Source organism: Podarcis melisellensis, assembly GCF_964234715.1.
Source record: "Podarcis melisellensis genome assembly, chromosome: 7".
Classification (NCBI taxonomy): domain Eukaryota; kingdom Metazoa; phylum Chordata; class Lepidosauria; order Squamata; family Lacertidae; genus Podarcis; species Podarcis melisellensis.
Window position 1 is genome coordinate 87,243,952 of NC_138539.1, and position 20,592 is coordinate 87,264,543.

The 20,592-nt window shown below is 42.0% G+C and overlaps 2 protein-coding genes and 1 long non-coding RNA gene across 4 annotated transcripts in view; all 3 read left to right on the top strand.

Moving 5' to 3' along the window:
* Nucleotides 1–13,606, top strand: part of HARS1 (histidyl-tRNA synthetase 1) — a 38,725-nt gene extending 25,119 nt beyond the window's left edge. Inside the window, exons 5-13 of the mRNA XM_081917855.1 lie at nucleotides 125–250; nucleotides 1,525–1,632; nucleotides 2,745–2,843; nucleotides 4,748–4,841; nucleotides 7,515–7,642; nucleotides 7,732–7,968; nucleotides 9,886–10,002; nucleotides 11,126–11,272; nucleotides 13,181–13,606. Coding sequence (XP_081773981.1) covers nucleotides 125–250; nucleotides 1,525–1,632; nucleotides 2,745–2,843; nucleotides 4,748–4,841; nucleotides 7,515–7,642; nucleotides 7,732–7,968; nucleotides 9,886–10,002; nucleotides 11,126–11,272; nucleotides 13,181–13,240 — 1,116 coding nt within the window. The 3' untranslated portion in view covers nucleotides 13,241–13,606. The remainder of the gene's footprint in view (nucleotides 1–124; nucleotides 251–1,524; nucleotides 1,633–2,744; nucleotides 2,844–4,747; nucleotides 4,842–7,514; nucleotides 7,643–7,731; nucleotides 7,969–9,885; nucleotides 10,003–11,125; nucleotides 11,273–13,180) is intronic.
* LOC309373637 lies at nucleotides 11,279–12,469 on the top strand. Its single transcript, XR_014170117.1, has 2 exons — nucleotides 11,279–12,348; nucleotides 12,419–12,469. It is a non-coding gene; the product is annotated as an uncharacterized lncRNA (long non-coding RNA).
* A 1,116-nt stretch (nucleotides 13,607–14,722) lies between the features above and the next one.
* The window catches only part of DND1 (DND microRNA-mediated repression inhibitor 1), a 92,654-nt gene continuing 86,784 nt past the window's right edge, over nucleotides 14,723–20,592 (top strand). Inside the window, exons 1-5 of one of the 2 annotated variants that reach the window (XR_014170077.1) lie at nucleotides 14,723–14,882; nucleotides 15,914–16,043; nucleotides 16,765–17,226; nucleotides 17,888–18,298; nucleotides 19,016–19,141. Coding sequence is in view for 1 of the 2 variants with exons in the window: in XM_081917885.1 (XP_081774011.1) it covers nucleotides 14,868–14,882; nucleotides 15,914–16,043; nucleotides 16,765–17,226; nucleotides 17,888–18,298; nucleotides 19,016–19,032 (1,035 nt within the window). In the remaining variant the exon portion in view is untranslated. Of the gene's footprint in view, nucleotides 14,883–15,913; nucleotides 16,044–16,764; nucleotides 17,227–17,887; nucleotides 18,299–19,015; nucleotides 19,901–20,592 lie in introns of those variants that run through there. The other variant, XM_081917885.1, reaches the window with a different exon arrangement.

Below are 20,592 nucleotides of genomic sequence, written 5' to 3' on the forward strand. Positions count from 1 at the left end.
AGCTAGCAGATGCCAAGTCATTTCTTCAGCTCATTTCAACCCACTAGATCAAATGCATCCAGTAGTATAGGTTGAATTATATACATTATGATTTTAGATGTTTTCCTTAGCCTTCTCTTCTCAGGTTCCATTTGCTCGTTTTCTGGCTATGAACAAAATTACCAATATTAAACGTTACCATATTGCTAAGGTCTACAGGCGGGACAACCCAGCCATGACAAAAGGTCGATACAGAGAGTTCTACCAGTGTGTGAGTATCTGTAGGATGGCCTTAAAGTGTATATGGCTCTTAACTGGTTTCCTGCTTGTTCCTCCCTTCTCGTGCTGCATATAACATTTTTGCTCTACTTCCTTCTCCTAGTCAGACCCAGCTGGTGCCTTTCCTATTTCCCCCTGTAGTTGGCTGTCATGTCTTTCTCATGCCTGAATTGCTTCCAGAGCTTAAAAAACAGTAATGTAACACCCAGAGTGTTTGTAGTTATCCTCAACCCCCCCTGCCCTTTTTCTACAGGATTACTTCCCTTGATTCAGTGAAAGCCTGATGAAAATACCTTAAAGGTAGTGGGACACACAAGTAATTGTTTTCATTTTGACTGACAACCATAGGAGGACCTGGAACAGCTGCCTAAAAAGATATAGTCGCTATAGTGGCTAGGCTGTCAACTGACGATCAGCTGCTTCAGGAATGGAGGGAAGGGCTGCCTTACAGAAATAAGGGAAAGATCCCTGCCTGGAGGGAGAAGATGGAAAACTCCCTGTAGCACAGTCTGGGGTTTCCTTTCCAGATTTCCTTTCTTCTAGAGTTTTTTGGAATTCTACGGATTCCAGTTCTTTTGTTTTTAAGTGCATTCAGCCATGAAATTTCACAGCAGGAAACCTGGAGAACACTTTTAAGTGGACTCAGTGGCAGTAAGTCAGGGGTGGAGCAAGCAGAGCCAAAACAAGCAAGCAAGCCCCTCACCCCATGTTGTAGTACTCTGTTCAAGCATAATGTCTGAACTGGGCTTTTATCTCCTTTCTGTTGATATGCTGCTTTGTATGTTCATAAATGGTGCTGTATAAATGATACACTGCTGTGCCTACATGCTTGTTTACCAGCTGCCACCAAAGTGCAGTTAACTGACACTTTGTCTTAATTTGTCTGCATACATTCACTATGCTTTCTCAGCCTTGATTTGCCTCAACATTTTTTAATCATCTTTGGCACCTTTTTATATTTGTGGGTACCTTGATCTGATTAAATATACTTGAATGTGTGCCTTGTTCCAAATCCCAAATGACTGACAGTCCATGGTGCTATTATTTCTTACCTGCCCTTCACCATAGAGTTCCAAGGCAGGTTACAAGAATATAAATATACAATGTTAAAATTGGTTTAAACGACTTAACTGCCTTGCTGGGCTGTCAAGACTTGGGGAAGATGTGAACTATGTATCAAGCAGCCTATATGTCACTCAGCCCACCTGTCACTCAGGTGGATGCTTTATGCTTTAAGGATTTTCACATCTGCAATTTGTGCCCCAGGATTTTGACATTGCTGGCCAGTATGACCCCATGATTCCTGATGCGGAGTGCCTGAAGATTATTCATGAGATCCTGAGTGCCCTACAAATAGGAGCATTTGTTATCAAGGTGAGAACAAGTCTAGAAATCTAGAGCAGTTTTATCCAGAATGTACACAAAATAATATTCTATTTATCTTGTCCTTTGCTGTGAACATAAAATGAGAAGCACAGTTGGTTTTGTCTTAGTTTTTCAGTATATATTCATTGTGCTTCCTTAGTTTGATTAGAAATAATTAATTTCCCCAGCTTTTGTTGCTTTTTCCTTATTTGTATTTGCAGGTCCCTTACCAGAATTGTCCTAGTAAACATTGTCAGTGTTTGTAAAAAGCAAAAAAAAGGAGGAAAAGGTTCTGACCTCCCTTTGCCTCTTCAGCCTGGTCCTCGGACCCTTGTCGGCACAAAAAGAGTCCACGAGAATATCCTTGCAGAGTTTTATTCTTAAAAGTCTTTGTGCAAAACACGACTGAATAACTCCACACACCAGCACCAACCAACCCAAACACCAGCCTCAGCAACAAACTAACATTTCTCACTTATATATACAACTTGGTGCAGACCGCTGAGTCATGCTGACCCAGCTTTATTCGCATTAAAGAAACAGCGGCCATTTTAGCCGTGACAAACATAAATCACTTACATTGTATATATACCTTGATAGACTATAGATAGACTGTTGATAGGCCATAGATTGTTTAATTAGCCAAAGGCATGGGAGAAGAGGAATGTTTTTGCCTGGTGCCTAAAGATACGTAATGAGCTTTCCTGGGGAGAGCATCCCACAAGCAGGGAGCCACTGCAGAAAAGGCCCATTTCAGAGTTAGATTGTTACTAATTATCTCAATGCTGGTGTCTTCTCCATACTGTAGAAAGAAAGAGGAGGGCTGTGTTCAGTTCTGCCATGAGTGAGATAATGTTTCCACAAGATACATGTGCACATGTATCTCCTATTGATTTCAGTTTCAGTACTTCAATACCAACTCCTATTGGTTTTCAGTTACAGTATTTCAGGGACCTCCCCCCCCCCACAAAAATTTACTTAGCTTTCTTGAGGGAGGAAAGTGAGCCAGAGGCAGCTGCCCATCCAACGGCCTCATCTTTCTCCTGCCCCTCAGAGGTAATAACATGCAGAAGCATGAACCATGAATTGCTCCATGGAAAAAAAAACCAATTTCCCTGCAGGTCAACGACCGTCGTATCCTTGATGGGATGTTTGCAGTATGTGGAGTTCCAGAGAGCAAATTCCGGTCCATCTGCTCTGCTGTGGACAAGTTAGACAAGGTAAGGACATCAGGATAATAAATACTATTTTTACCATGGCTCAAGTGTTTGGTAAACATGGAAATACATTGACATCCCACTGCATTTCCCATGGTGTGACCATAGAGAAAATATCAAAGTGTATGATAAAAAGAAAGAAAGTAAGAAAAAGTTGGGCACCTAAGGCTACCAGAAGACGTTTTTGGCCCTCCCTCATAACTAGTGTGTTGGGGGCTGCTGGCTGGGTCTAGGAAGCCAACACTTATGGTAATCAGAGAAAAGAGGGTCTTCAAGGCTTCCTAAGAAGTTTCCTTGTGGGTACAGCATTGAATATTCACCCTCACCCCTTTTCTGAAACCCTGCTCCTTGAGAATGAAACTGATACTGAATTGCTATTTATGAGTGGCAGCGAAACTGTCAAGTCCGGAAGAAGTTGACACATATGCAGGAGGTGGGGCTTTTGTTTTTTGAAAAACTTGGGGGGGGGGATTTATTGGGTTTTATAAGCAAGGATCATAGGAATATTACTAATATCTACTAATAAACAGACCAAGGCTTCTCATGCCATTTGTATATCACAAAAATAGCATAATACGTTTGCAGTGATATCTACAGCACATGGTTCATTAGTGATCAGCGTATAAGTTCTTTTGTGAATTCGTTTAAACGAAAAGAGGAAACAGGATAGAACAGTTTACAGATAACATTCAATATTACATAACTAAATGCATAATCATGAGCCATAGTGGTAGTGGGGTACTTTTTATTTGCTTCTGGTTTTTTTTGGCATGATCCTGCAACTGGGATCAGTGGACAATTTCCCATTAGGCTGACCATGAGGGTTTTTCTGTTTTAACCCTCGGAAATAAGGTGCTTATCAGTGCTCCTGTCTTTCAGACTAATATTTCACAATAGCTACTGTTTATATCTTGGTATAATAAAGTTTTCAGATCAACACTCATTCTATAATTACTCTTTTAATTGCTCCATTAACATTATTCTAGTATTTCATGACAACTTGAGACACCCGCAGTTTAAAGTTACTCTTTCTGTCTTCTTAAGATCCCACATGCTGGGAGTAATGAGTAATGATTACCTTGACTTCTTAGCTTAACTGCTCAGTTTGTGGATCTGTTTTTGTCCTATTGAAATGCTTGGATTGCCACATCACACTATTTACCTCTTCAAAGGGCTGTCATTCAAATATGGCAGACCAAGTTAGCACACAGAGTTCCACATGCAATAGTACACACTTAATAAGGCCAAGGCAGAATGCTAATATTATTTCATTTTTGTATTGTTTCCTGTGGAAAGGATAGGTTCCAGTACATGTATCAAAAATCCCAAGTGTCTAGTTAATTTGCATCACAACAATATTTTGCTTTCCCTGCTCCTTTTTTCAAATTAATGCAAAATTGAGTGTGGGAAGCCCTGCTCTCAACAGTTTTGTGTGATGACGGATCTTGCTATATCAGGATCCCTGATTGCAAGTAGAAGCTCTAGGCACACCTTCCCTGTGCAACATAAGGAAGGTCAGGGCCTGGGTAGGGTAGGGGAGGACAGTGCATGTTTCGAGGCAGAGCTTGTATATATACTCCTGGCCCTATACTCACTATAGCAAATGCCTGTACATGTCTCATGTGTATCTCCCATCAAATGAGGCACGTTTTTCTGCAGTAATGCTGTTGCTTTTTTATTGCACACCACCTCTCAGGGACTGTGTAGAATGTTCTGGAGATGATTTTCTCATTTCTAGCCAATAGGGGTTTGAAATATGGAGAGAAGTCCCATGGAATCAGAATAGAAATGAGACAAGGAAAATGCTTCTGAACTATCCCAGGCTCTTATAAGTGGTTAAAAAAAACCACTGGGTAAATGGCTCGTTAAAGCATTAAGAGACCATATAACTCTCATTCTGTACACAGATGGCTTGGGATGATGTGAGAAGTGAGATGGTTGGAGAGAAGGGTCTCTCGCCAGAGATTGCAGATCATATTGGTGAATATGTTCAGCTTAGAGGTGAGTATGAAAAAGGAAAGCTTTGTCATTCTTATTCTGAGGCATGTGGGCTTGGGATCTCATGCTCATGCAATCCATCTAGCTGCTGTTCAAGATAGTGTTTAATCTCTGTGGCACAGAAAGGGATGTTGTGTTAGCACCAATGCATACACAACTGAGTGGGGGAGGGACAGGGAACAGGAAATGATGCTGTTTGTTCTCTTGTATTTCCGTGGACACATTGCAGGGAGAAGGGAAGTATATCTCCATACTGATCAAAAGAGAAGCACAATCCAAAGTCTGGAAGCAAAAGCACACGGGCCATTGTATTTTCCTGTAAGGTCATCATGTCTGACTCGGCACATAGTCTGAAATACCAAAGGGTTGGTCAGCCTCCTCACCCCCTCTGGAGATTCCTGGCAACTGCGGCTAAAGCAGTTAGCTGATGGGCAAAGGAGTCTGTGGGTTTAACTTTCCAGTGTCTCAAATTCTATTTAACCTAAGTATAGCCATATTAAAACAGACACAACTGCATCAGATGAGAGAAGTGAGAAAGAACTGTTGAGCTGGGTTGGCAGGAGATGGTTTTTTTTTTTATTTTTTTTTATTAAGTTTTGCATAAATATATTTCACAGACATACAACAGACAAAAGTAAATGAAATAAACATAAAAAGAAAAGAAAAAAAGAAAAGAAAAAGAACATAAAATACGTACAACATGAACAACACAACTTGCATTAATTTTACAACAACATTGATCGACTTCCCTTTATCTCGATTTCGGATAATGTTATCTTAATTATCTTTCTGCTGTATCTATTCCAAAATAAAATTTATAACATAGTAAGCGTTAACTCATGCCTACTGTGAATTTTTTTTTTTTTTTAGATACATCTATATTTCTGATTAACATTTTGATTTTCCCTTTGTCTCTATTTCCATATATATTCTAAATTTATCCCATTCATTACTAAATTTTGTACGTTTTTGATTTCTTATTTTCTGAGTCAATTTTGCCAATTCTAAATAATCCATTAATTTAAATTGCCACTCCTTTAATGTTGGGGTTTTTGCTGTTTTCCAGTACTGTGCTATGAGGGTTCTAGCGGCCGCTGTTGAGTATTGAAGAAGGGTTCTATCTTCTTCTTTAATATCTTTGCCAATTATCCCCAGCAGGAAGGTTTCAGGTTTTTTAAGAAATGTATATTTGAGAATTTTTTTTAATTCATTATAGATAGATTCCCAGAATTTTTTGAGAATCTCGCACGTCCACCACATGTGAATAAATTCGCCCTCTTTACTCTTACATTTCCAACACAGTTTGTCGCCTGTTCTATAAATTTTATACAATTTTATCGGCGTTATGTACCATCTGTACATCATCTTGTACATATTTTCCTTAAGTGTCGTGCATGCCGAAAAGTTCATATCTTTACACCATAAAGCCTTCCATTTATCAAACTCTATATTATACCCTAGATCTACCGCCCACCTCACCATCACCTCCTTTACTTCCTCATCCTTGGTGTCCCACTCAAGCAACTGGTTATACATTTTTGATAATAATTTTGTTTTACTTTCTATTATTTCAATCTGGAATCTAGATTTTTTCTCATTTATTCCAATCTTTTTGTCTTCCGTCCACATTGAATTTATTTGATGATATTGAATCCAACCAGTCAACTTATTTTTTATTTCTTCGTATGGTCTGATCCTCCACCCGGATTCTGTTTTAGTTAGTAAGTCCTCATACGTCCATCGTTCCCCCTCAATGTTTAATTTTTTATTTGTTAAAATATCAATTGGTGATAGCCACCAGGGTGTCTTCTGCTCCAGCAATTTTTTATTCCTTTCCCAGACTTCCAGTAGTGGCCCTCTGAAAATATGGTTAGAAAAACCTTTATGAACCCTTCCCTTATCTCGCCATAGATAAGCGTGCCAACCGAATCTTAAATTAAACCCCTCTAGATCTAACATCTCTCTATTTTTAATGACGATCCAGTCTTTTACCCAACAAAGACATGCGGCCTCATAGTATAACCTCAGATTTGGGACCGCAAGACCCCCCCTATCTCTTTGGTCTGTAAGTAGTTTAAATTTAATTCTGGGTCTTTTTCCCTGCCAAATAAATTTGGAAAGTAGTCTTTGCCATTCTTTAAATATTGCAATTCCCCTAATTATTGGAATGTTCTGGAATAAGAAGAGTAATTTGGGTAATAAACTCATTTTAATTGCCGCCATTCTGCCCATCCACGAGAGATGTAATCTGCTCCATGTGTCCAAGTCCTTCATTATCTCTTTCCATGTTTTCTTATAATTATTTTCCATCAAATTTATATTTTTCATAGTCATCCAAATTCCAAGGTATTTTACTTTTTTGGTTATTTTAATTCCAGTTTGTCTTTCAAGCTCATTTATGATATCTTCTTTCATATTTTTAGTCATTATTTTGGTTTTTTCTTTGTTCAGTTTAAATCCCGATAGTTTTCCAAATTCTTCTAGTAATTTTATAACTTTGCCGATGCTCTCCTTTGGTTCTTCCAATGACAACATAAGGTCATCTGCATATGTTTTCAATTTATGTTCATTCGCGCTGATTTTTATACCACGGATCTCTGGCAGGAGATGGTTTTCTGTCGGTCCTGATGCATATATTGCAGAGGATAATACGTACCGCATGTATCACTTCTGCAGGTGGGCTGAGTCTGATCGAGCAGTTGCTCCAAGATCCAAAGCTGTCGCAGAACAAGCTGGCTAGGGAAGGCCTTGAAGAAATGAAGCTGCTGTTTGAGTACTTGACTATTTTCGGCATTTTGGAGCAAGTGAGTGAGGGCAGTGCAATTCTAATCCTGGTCTATCTAATCACCTGTGTGTTTCTGACCACTAAGGAGGTTCTGATCCTATTTTGCAGGTTTCCTTTGACCTGAGCCTGGCTCGTGGCTTGGATTACTACACTGGAGTAATCTGTGAGGCTGTTCTCCAGCAAAGTGACCAAACAGATGAGTCTGTTAGTGTGGGCAGCATAGCTGGAGGTGGCCGCTATGATGGACTAGTAGGGATGTTTGACCCCAAGGGGCGGAAAGTGCCTTGTGTTGGATTCAGCGTTGGCATTGAACGGATCTTCTCCATCATGGAACAAAAAGTGGCGGTAAGGACTGCTTGCTTTTCCCTTTCTCAAGGTTTGGTTAGCTCACAACAAACAACTACAAGCTCTGTCAGTTTTGGAGTCTGTGGCCATGTGACTCTCAAGAGCTTTTAAGTACACTGTATATTTCGAGAGACTTTTTACATCAACTAAAGTTGTCATGTGAGTACCTGCTCCTCCAAAATGTTGAGGAATATATCCATTATTGGAGGAACTGGAGCTTAGCTGAACAACATAGTTGTAGACATACCAAGCTGACCCCATAGTTTCTTTACACAAGTATTTAAGGGAGTGGGGGCTAAATGAGATTTGTATCAGTGTCTCAATGGAATGGGGATAGAGTTATGTGTATGCTTAAACTCTCTAGAAAAGACAGAATGTGGAAGAGGTTACTCTGTATGCCAGGTTACAGAGTCCCAAACTAGAAAACTTTAGAGGGATAAACTTCTCCACAAAATCACTTTGCATGGAAATACAAAGTGAAAAACGTAATTCAGTTCAGAGGATACGTTACACTTGCCCACCAGCTTTTTGAAGTTCTTTGAGGGTATGTACAAATAGAACATTTTCTCTTATGTTTGGTAAAGGCTGTTCTCCAACAGGAGTGCTCGCAGGCCAGTGTTTCCCAGTTGTCAGTGTTTATACTACATTTTTTTAGATTTTCCTTGAGACAGTCTTTAAACCTCTTTTGTTGACCACCAGCATTACGTTTTCCATTTTTAAGTTCGGAATAAAGTAGTTGGACGTCGAACTCCCAAGAGACTGTGATCTACTCCTGGGGGGGGGGGGACTGGCAGTGATCTACCCATTTTTTTTAAAAAAAAAAATATTTGTAAAATTTTCAAATTTAAAAATAGATAATAAAGAAAAAAAACATTCCATTTGAATTATACATCCAAATCTAATCTTTCCACTTTCAGACTTCCTTCAGTCTATCTGGAAATGTTCATGTTTTCACAATCATTCACATTTCTTGCATTTATATTGTTTTGTTTTTTTAACCAAATTAATCTTAACAATTATTATAAAACAATATTTCTTTCCATTATTATCCCAGAGCTTCTTGAAAACTTACAAACGTTAATTGACTTTCACATATATTCTTAATATGCTCTGTAAATTTATTCCAGTCCTCGGTAAATCTCTGGTCTCGCCGGTTCCGAATTCTCCCCGTTAGCTTGTCTAATTCTGCTTATTCCATCAACTTCATTCTCCAGTCTTCTTTCGTTGGGATTTCTTCCTGTTTCCATTTTTGTGCCACCAAAATTCTTGCCGCTGTTATAGCATCGAAAAACAACTTCTCATCCTTCTTTTTTATGTCATTTCCTAGTATTCCTAACAGAAAAGTTTCTGGTTTTTTAACAAAGGTATATTTTTAACAAAGGTATATATATGTTTTTTAACAAAGGTTAAATCTACCCATGTTGATCTACCCATTTTTTTAGGGGGGGGGGCAGACCAAAGTTGTTGACCTTTTTTAAAACAGTAAGTGTCCAGGATTAAAATAAATTGCTCACCAACAACACAGCCGCTAACAGACGAACACAGCGCTACAGGAGACAACAAAGGAACAATCACTAAACGCGATGCAGGGAAAGACCGAGGGGGGAGGGGGGCAGAGATAAGGATCCGGGGATCATCCAGGGATCAACCTGTTGATTGTGGTTGATGGGTTGGACACCCCTGATCTACAGGTTTGCTATAAACACACCTGTCTCTAATGCACAACAGCACCTGTTTGCCTGCTGTAGTACCAAGGGTAGCATAGTTCTGCAGTACTGTTGGAATGGTTCAATAGTCTATTGCACAGTGCAATAAGCTCATGTAACTACTTGAAATCATCTGGCATACATGAATTTTGGGATTCTCTTGTTAGAGTGCTTCTGTGTATCTTTTTCAAACCTCTGTCTCCACCTTCAGGCTTCTGAGGAAAAGATCCGGACAACCGGGACCCAGGTGCTCGTGGCGTCTGCTCAGAAGAAACTCCTTGAAGAGAGGCTAAAGCTTGTTTCTGAGCTGTGGGATTCTGGGATCAAGGTGCGAATGCAGTATATAAGGGGTTGGGACCAAAATAGGGGTCATAGAATTGGGGGTGGGGAGAAGGGGAGTTCTTTCTATTCCTCTGTCTTTGTCATGTGGCAGGAATGAATGATAGGAATAGGGGTATGTTTGACAGGTGGGGGGACCAGACCTTCCTACACACATTCACATGGGCATAGTCAGGATTTTTGTTAAGGGGGGGCAGAACCAACGTGATTGGTCAGTTAGTTAAATATTTCTATTGTTTTACTTGAACTGGGGGGGCAGTTGCCCCCCCCCCGGCTACACCCATGCACAATTCACCCTCCATTCAAGCAGCCAGCAAAAAATAATATTGCAGTTCAAGGCACTTCCAAAGGGTGAGGCACCTAGAGAAAGGCATTTGAGGATGGGTGTGGCCTGGGACAGGTGCTTAGCTGTGGCAATGTAGCTGCGTGATTTGCCCTGTAGTTAATTAAATAGCCTAATGCTTCATCCTAAAATAGTTAGATGAATTTATATTATATACCCTTCATTTTTTAAAAAATGTAAAACCCTGCTAGATCTGCAGCCTTAACTGAAACATGCAGTGGTGATGACTTGGACTTTGTATAATCTTAATTAAGTTTGCATTATGAGGATCATTATGTTCTGCAATAAGGGAATCTGGGTGTTGGTTGCAATAAATTCCTGGCATTTAGAGGCATCTGCCAGTAGCAAGTGTATAGCACAACAGGCTTCAGTCTTTCTATCATCAGGAAATATTATTTGCATCATTACTCCTACCAAGAACCCCCTAAAACTGCCATGGAAAGCCAATGTGTTGAAGCTTCTGGGTATGTTTGATGGGGTCATGATTGGTTCCCACAGGTCATTGGTCAAGTCTACTGAATTTCATGTGGGCTAACAGTTTGCCCTAGGAAACACACTAGGCATACATTTCCAGATTGCTGGGGAGGAATGGGAATGATGAATAGCCTCTTTTTAGATAAGCCTATGTACAATCAGTGTTCTTTTCATTGAGAAAATCTGGATAAGCTTTCTAAATGGTCCCCCAACACCATGGTTTGAAACCTACTTGCAAAGAACAGTGGAGGTTACTCTTTCTTGGCCTACTAACTTTTTTCTTTCTGCTTTTTAGGCAGAGGTGCTTTATAAGAAGAACCCCAAACTACTGAACCAGTTGCAGTACTGTGAGGAGACAGGAATCCCTCTTGTTGCCATCCTGGGAGAGCAAGAGCTAAATGATGGAGTGGTCAAACTGCGAGATGTATCTACTAGAGAAGAGGTACTCATGGCTCTTCATCTTAGGTTTTTGCAAAGAGAAAGTCTCTGAGGGTAGAAATATAACTAATGTCCAGCTAAAAACAGGAGTAATTTCATAAAAATTGAATTCCTTTGTCTTATTAGCCAGAAGGGCTCTGCACACAACATAAAACTATATCTGCACAAATGTAAATGCATTTATTACATTTATATTATACCTTTCTACAAGTAGCTCAAAGTAGTATACATAGTTCTCCCCACTTCATTTTATCTTCTCAACAATCCTGTGAGATAAGTTCAACTGAGAGACAGTGTCTGGCCAGTTATCACCCATTGAGCTATATGGCTGGAGTAGAGATTTCAATCTTTTCCAGCATTAGAACAACTATCTCACTGGTTCTCAAGTGTTATCAGGTCTGCCCTGGGGTCAAATTTAGTGTTCTTGTTGTTTGCTACTACTCAGGTTCACTGATGCTATTCAGTTAAGTCATTCAAAGGCAGGAGATAAGAAGTGGTAAGATTAGAGAAGTATAGAATAAAGTGTGAATTATCTAATCCAAAGATAAAGGAGCTCTTACTGGCTCCTTTGTATTGAATGAGGTACATCACACTTTATTCTAATTTAAGCAATTACAACTTGTTTTTCAGGCCAGTTCCACATATATTTTGGAGACAGCAATACATTCCTTGCTAACCCAATAATTCAAATGTTTGTTTTTCTTTCCTGATCTTGTTTGGCCAGCCACAGCAGCTATGTTGGATAACAGAAAGCCAAGGGAACTGCTTAACAGTTCGAGAATACAAACTATATGGGAACCTAGATATTAGACACTTAAAGTATATATTAATCATATGCATTCTTGCTTAATCTCACAACTAACTTCATCCAAATGCACAAAGAGGTCTGTCTGACCACTTTTCCATCCTGCCTTCCTTACACCTGTACTGGTGGTGTTGCCAGTGACTATTTCATAGGGCAGGACAAGGTGAATCATGCTCTTGAAAGACTGCAGTACTGAAAGTGCAGTGTATGTTCCATTTGAGGAGTAATAGTTCTTAGCTACAGAGCAAGGAAATACGACTAATTTGGCTTATCTTGTGAACTTGCCATTTAAATTGTTTAAGCATGGCAAAACCTCCTGTTTCCAAAAAAGGACAGGGTGAGGAGGTCTGATCTCTTCATAGCTTTTAATTGATCTCTGAGACATGGAGGAGAGGGGGGGGAAAGGCAATAAAACTTTCTTCAACTTGGTTTGGAAGGCAGATTTCCGCTTCTCTCCCCCCCCCCCCTGTCTAGGATTTCTCTCACACACAGTTGCAAAACCACAGGAGATCTTATCTTGCTAGGCTCTGACTAAAACCCCCCCCCCCATTCTGTGACATCCAAGAAAAAGCAATGTAAAAGTAGTCATTCAAGGCGCATATAGACTTGAATAGTGTAAAATATTATGGCAAATGAGGGAGCCAGCTGAGGACTTGATAAACCTTCTGCCGTCAAGTTGCAAGCAATCTGCAACTTTAAAGGGATAGAAAAATTGCAAATTCAATTTAATAGAGCAAAAGGTAGCTAGAGGTTTATTATAACACAGAATACACTGGCCTGATTCACATGTCAAAGGAAGTCAAACTCTTGGCTTGTTCTTGGCTATAGTTGGTGATTAAGGAGCAGAGAGAGAGCTTAACCACGATGACAGGCTAAGCCAAAGCTTCGCTTAGCGAAGGGTTGAGGTGCAGCAAAGCGGCTCTGCAAGCTCTCTTCTGGGAGCCCACACAGTTGCATGGCCCCAGTAAGGTACAGCTGGGCTTACTGTATTGTACAAACTAAGCCATTGTGTTGGGGGATATTTCAGTAGGCTGTTGGGGGCGTGTGCACTGGGATAGGGAGTGAGAGACAAGTGTTTTGTAGCTTACTCATGTTTCTGCTTTGCAGGTGAATGTTCGCAGAGAAGGAATTATTGAGGAAATCAAGAGACGAACGTGTCTTCCCTAGAGGTTTTCTCCGGATTCCCTTGGGAAAATTTGCTGAGACCCAAAACATAATGCCCATTTTGCTCATAATATATCCCTGGACGTGGGGGGGGGGGTCCTCAAAGCTGTATTTATTTTACCATGAAGCTTCTTTTCACTGGATTTGAGGAGTGACAGGACATTATTTTATTTTATTTTTAAAGTTGCTCCTATAAAATAATTCAAAAGAACCTTTTGAGTTGTTTTCTAGGGAACACCATCTGCTCTGTGAGCATCTTGGTGTTTACCCAGGGAGAGTACATGACACTTTCAGCATTCTGGTCTATGCACTCTCCCTATTCTGACTTCATCTGTCAGCATTATATTAATAAAGCTTATTACAACCCCATGCTTTCTGCTGTGTTCATGTTTTCCCTTTCAGCTACACAAACATGATGCGCAGCCACCATTGCATTTCTCAAATTAAGCACATTTCACAGAAGGGTTCTATTTTACCAATCCTCTGCATGTCAAGTAATTGGTTTTAGCTTTGGCCAGGTGTTGCCTCAGGAGCAGACCTGATAGCCCTATTATTACTCACAGGAACTGCTTACTTCTCCCTAAACAAAATAACAGAAGAATAGCCAAAGTTTTCAAAAGAGTGAACATGGGCCCTGTGCCCAGCCAAACTTGTATGAAAATTGCTTGTCTTAAAGTTGAGCTCCAGATTGGTGCAGCTAAAAGTAAGCAACAGCAACCCTTACAATCTTTACCATGATATATTTAAAGGGAGGTACTGGTGTGGACTGGGCAGAATAGTGAAGTTGGTGAAGCCTTTGTGAGTGATTCACAGGTATTTCAGTTAACAATAATGGTGCTCTACTCAGGTGTGGACAATCTCTAGCCTGCAAATATTCCTGGAGTTTTCACAGCTTGTCAGGCTTATCTCTGCCTCCTGTTCTCCTTAATCATTAAATATTGGGTGAAGGTGTCTTTCACACATAGTGGATTGCATGCGGAATGAGTCCTTCAAAGGAGTTCTCTCTCTGGTCAGCACAACAATGGTGGCAGGCTGTGCCACCGGGAAGTGTGAGACATTGATGAAATTTTTCTCCCTAGAAAATAGTCACCTGTTGAATTTCTGTATTATATGGGAGGGGAGAAGTTAACGTTTCAGCCTTTGCCACCACCAACAAAAGAAACCCTCCCAATTTGCCGCGTTAGCAACATAAGGCTGTTCAATAAATAGCCCACCAGCAGCTCAGAATATTTTTTAAATGCGGTCCTGTGCGTCTTTATTACTGAAAAAAACCCCAAGGCTAAAAAAAACCTCCTGGCGGCTAAACTTAGCAGGCCGCCGGCCCTATGCAAGGCGCGCTTATGGCCCCAGTCCGCTACTACTTGGCTGCGTCACGTGTGAATGGTGTGGGCTAGCTAATCAGAGGATTGGAAAGTGGTGGGAACGATCTCGGGGTCGAAGCGAAGAGAAGGGCGGGCTTCGCGCAAGGGATCCGCTGACCAGGAAGGACCCCCGCCCCGGGGGCGGGTTGTTAATCTACCAATCAGCAGAGGAAAGTGGGCGGGGAGCAACCCCCGGGGCTAGAAAAGGAGCGGCCGCCCCCGCCAGAGAGGAGGGTGTGGCTGGGAAGGCGTTGGCCGAGAAGGGCGCTATGGATGGCGCGCAGGTTGGTAGACTGAAGCCTCTTAGCTTTTTCCAGTAGGAGGGAAGAGAAATGGGGGGGGGGGAGTCTGTCTGAGCCAAATCTAGTTCTTGGGCGGGCGGGGAGCTCGCCTGGCGCAAACACGGATCTGCGGATGCTCTTATTACCCGGGAGCGAATCTCGTGGCGCTTAAAGACTTTGGAGCGCCGCCGTCGCTTCTTCCCTCCCTCGCAATGCAAGTTCAATGTTATGCGGGGGGAGTCGGCTGCGCGGCACGAGGTCCTCTCGTGCAAAGGGACTCCCCCCCCCCCCGCTCCCCAAAAATGCTCCGAAGGAATTGGGAACAGGTTCTTGGTTTCTGAAATAAGGGGTGCGCAGTGTTTCACGACTGACACGTGTCTTTGCGAGACCGCTCTTGGCCACGATTGATTACTGAGATACTGGTCCGGTTTCCCCACCTCCCACCCCCCAAAAAAAGAAAAACCCGATTAGGCTTTTGCTGCTTCAAAATCTGCTCAACTTCTGCGCTCCGGGCTCGGAATCCGCCCGCGTGGAGGACGCGCCCAGGAGGGGCATTCCCTTCTTCAATGGCCGAAGCTGGCCGGGTTAGTTGCACGCCTTCCCCCCAAAGCGAAGCCCCGTTGCCGAAGTGCGAGCGGCTTGTTAGTGCAGCGCTGGGGTCGTCGTGACTCCGAAGTGCCTTGAATGTTCCCCCGGTGCTCCAGAAACAACGCTCTACTTCTTGGGGCTGCTGAGCAAAAGCTTCGTCGTTTCTGGGCTGCTGCTTTTGGAAGGACCTGAGTATGGGCCTCCCTTAGTGCCATCAGGGGAGCTGGATCGAGAAGATCCATTTTGGAGAATATACGCTTGGGGGTGCCAAATTACGGAAGATGACCCAAGGCCAGTGGCGTAGCGTGGGGGTGCGGGGGGGGGGGCGGGCGCAACATCTGAGGGTTAGGGTTAGGGGGCGCAAATTACTTTCCTTGCCCTGGGTGCTGACAACCCACGCTACGCCACTGCCCAAGGCCCCCCCTGATTCCATGTTGTGTTTGTAGATGTCTTCTCCTGCGTGGAGCGAAGAAGTAAACCAGGCTAAAAAAGCTGCCCTTCTGGCTTGGGTGGAAGAGACGGGAATCAAACTGGTACAGATCAATGGCCAGAGGAAATACGGTGGCCCCCCACCAGGTAAGTGGAAGATTATCCGCCTGGGATACACAGATCTGTGACCCAAGGATCACTTTTAGAAATACTTGTATGTACTTCAGCTGCTTGGAGGCAGTTGAAAGGTTACCACCTTTCATTTGTCATTACTGGTTCCTGGAAATCTCTCAAGCTGTTGTCCCCCCAAAGTGGGCGAGGGGAGCCTGGATTTCCCTGCTAATGCCCAAGCCCATAGAAGTTCCATGAAGTCTTTCTATTTTACATGTTTATTGTACAGAATTGTAATAAAAATTGCTAAAAACTAAAGGTCTGTATTCATGTCCGCTACTGCCTGAAGTCTTTCCCTTTGCTGTAGAATCTTGTATGGGGATGAAGCTGGTATAAAAGACAAGACGGTTAAGAGATGGAATTATTTTATTTACTTTAAGACAATCAAGCATTGTTTTCGCCCTCCATTAACTCATGGAACCTTATGGAGAGACAATTTAATTTGATTCCTTTCTTGGAAATCTAAAATGACAACCATCAGCTGCTATTTTTCTTTTCTCAAAACAAAAAAAATTCCTTCCAGTAGCACTTTAAAGACCAACAAAGTTAGTTCTTGGTATGAGCTTTCGTGTGCATGCACACTTCTTCAGATACATATTTTTCTTTTCTGTACAACTGCTGAGCTCTGTTTTCCTTGTATGGAACATTTTTTAAAAAAGACAAGTCAATTATGCATCTTCTTTTTCTTTTTCCGCAGGTTGGACTGGCAGCGTTCCACCACCTGGCTCTGAGATTTTCATAGGGAAGATTCCACAGGATATATATGAGGATAAACTAATTCCTCTCTTCCAGAGTGTTGGGAGGCTGTATGAATTTCGTCTCATGATGACGTTCAGCGGGCTTAACCGTGGCTTTGCCTATGCGAAATACGCAAACAGACGCAGTGCCCAGGATGCTATAGCCGTGCTCAATGCCTTTGAAATCCAGGCCGGCCACCCCATTTTGGTCTGCAAAAGTACTGACAAGTGCGAGCTCTCCATTGATGGTTTGTCTCTCTCTGTGAGAGAGGGACACCTTCTTCCAATGCTGCAGGAACTTACTGCCGGAGTCCTGAGTGTTTCCTTGCACCCAAGCCCTTTCAGAAGGGAGAGGCAGTTGGCAGAGGTGAAATACAGCTCCCACCAGGCTGCTGCAATCGCTAGGAAAGCGCTTGTGGAAGGTTTGTCTCATAAATATAGCAGTAAAGTCTCATGTACCATAGGCAATAGAGGCTGGGAGCATGGGGTGCAGCTGGCTCTTCATTGTATCCACCACTCAAGTACAGGGGCCAAACTCCACCCCCATCATTCAGCCCAGACACTGAGGGTCACTTCCGAGGGTCTTCTGGCAGTGGCACCCTCCCTGTGGAATGCCCTCCCTTCAGATGTCAAGGAGATAAAGAATTTACACAACTTTTAGAAGACATCTGAAGGCATCCATATATCAGGAAGTTTTTAATGTTTGGCTTTTTTATTTTAAAAATATATTTTTCTGGAAGCCGCCCAGAGTGGCTGGGAGGGGTATAAATAATAAAATTATTATTATTAAGTGGCACTGGTCACCTAGTTACCTGTCAATTTCACCTTCGTGGAAATTTCAGTGACAATATTAACCACTATGAGAACTAATGTAGATGAGAACTTTGGAGCTATCACTAGTGCATACATACAAACTCAAATTATGCAAGCAATGCAATTCGTATAAATATATATTTCTAAGCTGTCTCTTTCATATGTAGTCTACTTTTATTTTTTCCTGCGTTGCTGTAAATTGCAGGTGGAATACTGTGAGGAGAGGCCTATATTTGAATCAAATTTTAAATGGTTTCTTCTGTTCTGCAGGTAGTTTGTGCCTCTGTGGAGATGACATTGAAGTGGATTGGCTAAAACCAAATACAAAACAGGAACTCCACAGTGCCTCCGTTCAGGGCTTTCCAGAGATTCCACCACCCAATTTCCCCCACAGAGATGTCCCCTACAAAGCACCTTCTGGGCCTGTGCAACCCGCAGTGGGCAGTGTGCTGGACTACCTGAATTTGCAATGCAAGGAACGGCATCTGGGGCTCCCTGTATTTCTTACAAAATGTATGCAAAAGAATCATGAAGGATGGTTACAGTTCTGGTATCAAGTGGTGATACCTAAATATCCATCACCTTTCAGTGGGTTTATCTGGATCAAGCCAGAACGTTCTGGCTTGGAGGCCCATGAGAAAGCCAAGAATGCAGTAGCACTGCAGCTACTCAAAGCTCTGGGTAAGTGTCCTTGCACAACTTCATCTTGGAAGCAGTGCTTCGGATTTGCTGAAGGCAGCAAAGAGACACTAGGATGCCTTCAGGCCTCTCAAATGGCAAGGCAGGTGAAATCTTCAGCTCAGTCATGGGGCTTTTAACTGTTATAAAATTGACATAAGGAGGTAGAACCTACCTAAATTAGCAGCTCTTTAAGCAGTAAATCTTTTGTTGAAGAAGGATGCCTATTCTGTTCACCCGGCACAAAGTGATAGTATATGAAACTTGCAACACTGAGAGATTGAAGCTAATGAATGGTGGCAGCATTGTATATAGAAGAGCACAGGGCTGAGAGGGGTAAGTTAAAGCTGGAGGTAGAAAACTTTGGTTCACCTGCTTGAGACTGCAACACAGTGCCTGTGCGTGCCCTAGATATCATTGGAACCTGGCCGGAGTTCCCTCGCACTACAAATTCTTTCAACTTTCCAGGTTAGGCTGCCTGGAGAGAGAATGCCTCTGGGGCATCCCTAAGAGACAGAGATAACAAGGATAGAGGGTGAGACAAGTGGAGGCCAGTCAGTGACAGGCCTTTTCAGCCTCCAAGCACTTCAAAAAAGGAGTTTTCCTGCCTTGTATGTTTGCAGAATAGGTGCCTTCCTGGTTGTTCCCTGTTTTGAGTGTGTTGACTGCTTTTCTGTATGTTGGCAACCCTAAAGCCTAACCTATTTCTCTTTCCAACAGGATGCCCAATGGTGTAAGAGAACAGTCTTCAAGTTTGGGAGAGGTCTGTGTGTCCTGTCCTTGCCCTCTAAAACCAGCTTGGATAAAATCCATGGGGAGAGAAAGTGTGCCTGACATCTTGGGGTGGTTTTTTTTTTTTTTTGGCGGGAAGCATTGCTGCTTTCGGAGTCTTGTTAGATTTAAAAAGGTTGTCCATGCAGATCTCGGTACTAAATTGTTTTTGGTTAGTTATTTGAGTATCCTTTTCAGTTTGGGGAAATAATGCATGCGTATTTCCCCGCAGGCAATCTTAAGCTGGGGGCATATCTTGCATTTGCAACTTTATTTCTGCCCCTCAAGCATAACAAGTACTGTGTAAAACTATAGGAATGACTCCTGCACCTTTCAACACCAAGATTTAGGGCTGCTTATCTTCTTTGTTTACACATAGAAAACTTTATTCTTCTTTGTATTTATTTAAGAGTTCGGAGAGCTTTCTCACTTGTTTGTGACAGTTTGAATTGGTTTTGTAGCTTTAGGCGAGGGGCATTGGACAATTTTTCATGCACAAGGCTGGTATGTAACAAGTTCCTTGTGTGCTGCTCTACAATCCAGCCTTTTGCTTTAAGGAAGAAACCCACCTTTACTGATGTCTTCCTGGGGATTCAGGATGGTGTTCCCTGAATTCCTTCATGTGCCTCTTAATAGCAGAACACCAGGTGCCTTTTTAACACTAGAAAAAGTTCCCAGTGAATAACAAATGGGATGTATGAAGATTTTAGGGAAAGGATCAGGCAGAGTCCCTTAAAATTCTCTGACTTTTTAATGTTCACCAAAAATAGTGAATGAATATGTAACATTGGAAACATAGGCACTTGAATATTAAAATTGTTTTGAAAGAAATAAGTGTTGCAATCTCCTTGTGTGAAGCATTTGAAATCTGATAAGATGATATTTAAGCTGGGTTTTGTTTAGTTTATTTTAGTTATTAAATTTGTATGCTGCCCTTCATCCATAGTTCTGTAGGTGGTTTACAATATAAAATCCACAAAATACATAATAAAGACAGCAAACCAATAATCCCCCTTCCCACAGCACATTAAAAAGGGCATTGGGGGTCAATCAGCCAAAGGCCAACATTTTCTGTGGTGACATGTGTGTTTCAGATTCCTCCTCCTGCATTCAAGGTAGAGGAGCCCTATCCCCTTTTTGTGTCTGGCCACCCTCCTTTGAAAGTAGTAGTTAAACCAGTACACACACATAGAGCCAACAGCATCCCTCCTCACTAGTATTAATCCTATTTTCTAGCCTTTTCATTCCATGAGATACTCCTCTTCCAACAGAAAGCACAGGCTTTGTCCTGGGTAACTTGAGATCTACACCTTCCCCTTTTGTAGCAGACAGGCCATGCTTTTCTCATGACTTTGCTGTGGAAACACATATATGTTTCACTGGATTGCAGGAGTACCCAGAAGACTGCAGTACGGATTTCATTAGGCTCCCACACCTTTGCCTAATATCCTGCTGTTTGTTCAGCCAAATCTCTGCAAAAACATGAGAGTTTCAAACAGTCTTAGGTTATAAAGGTCCCTTCAGGG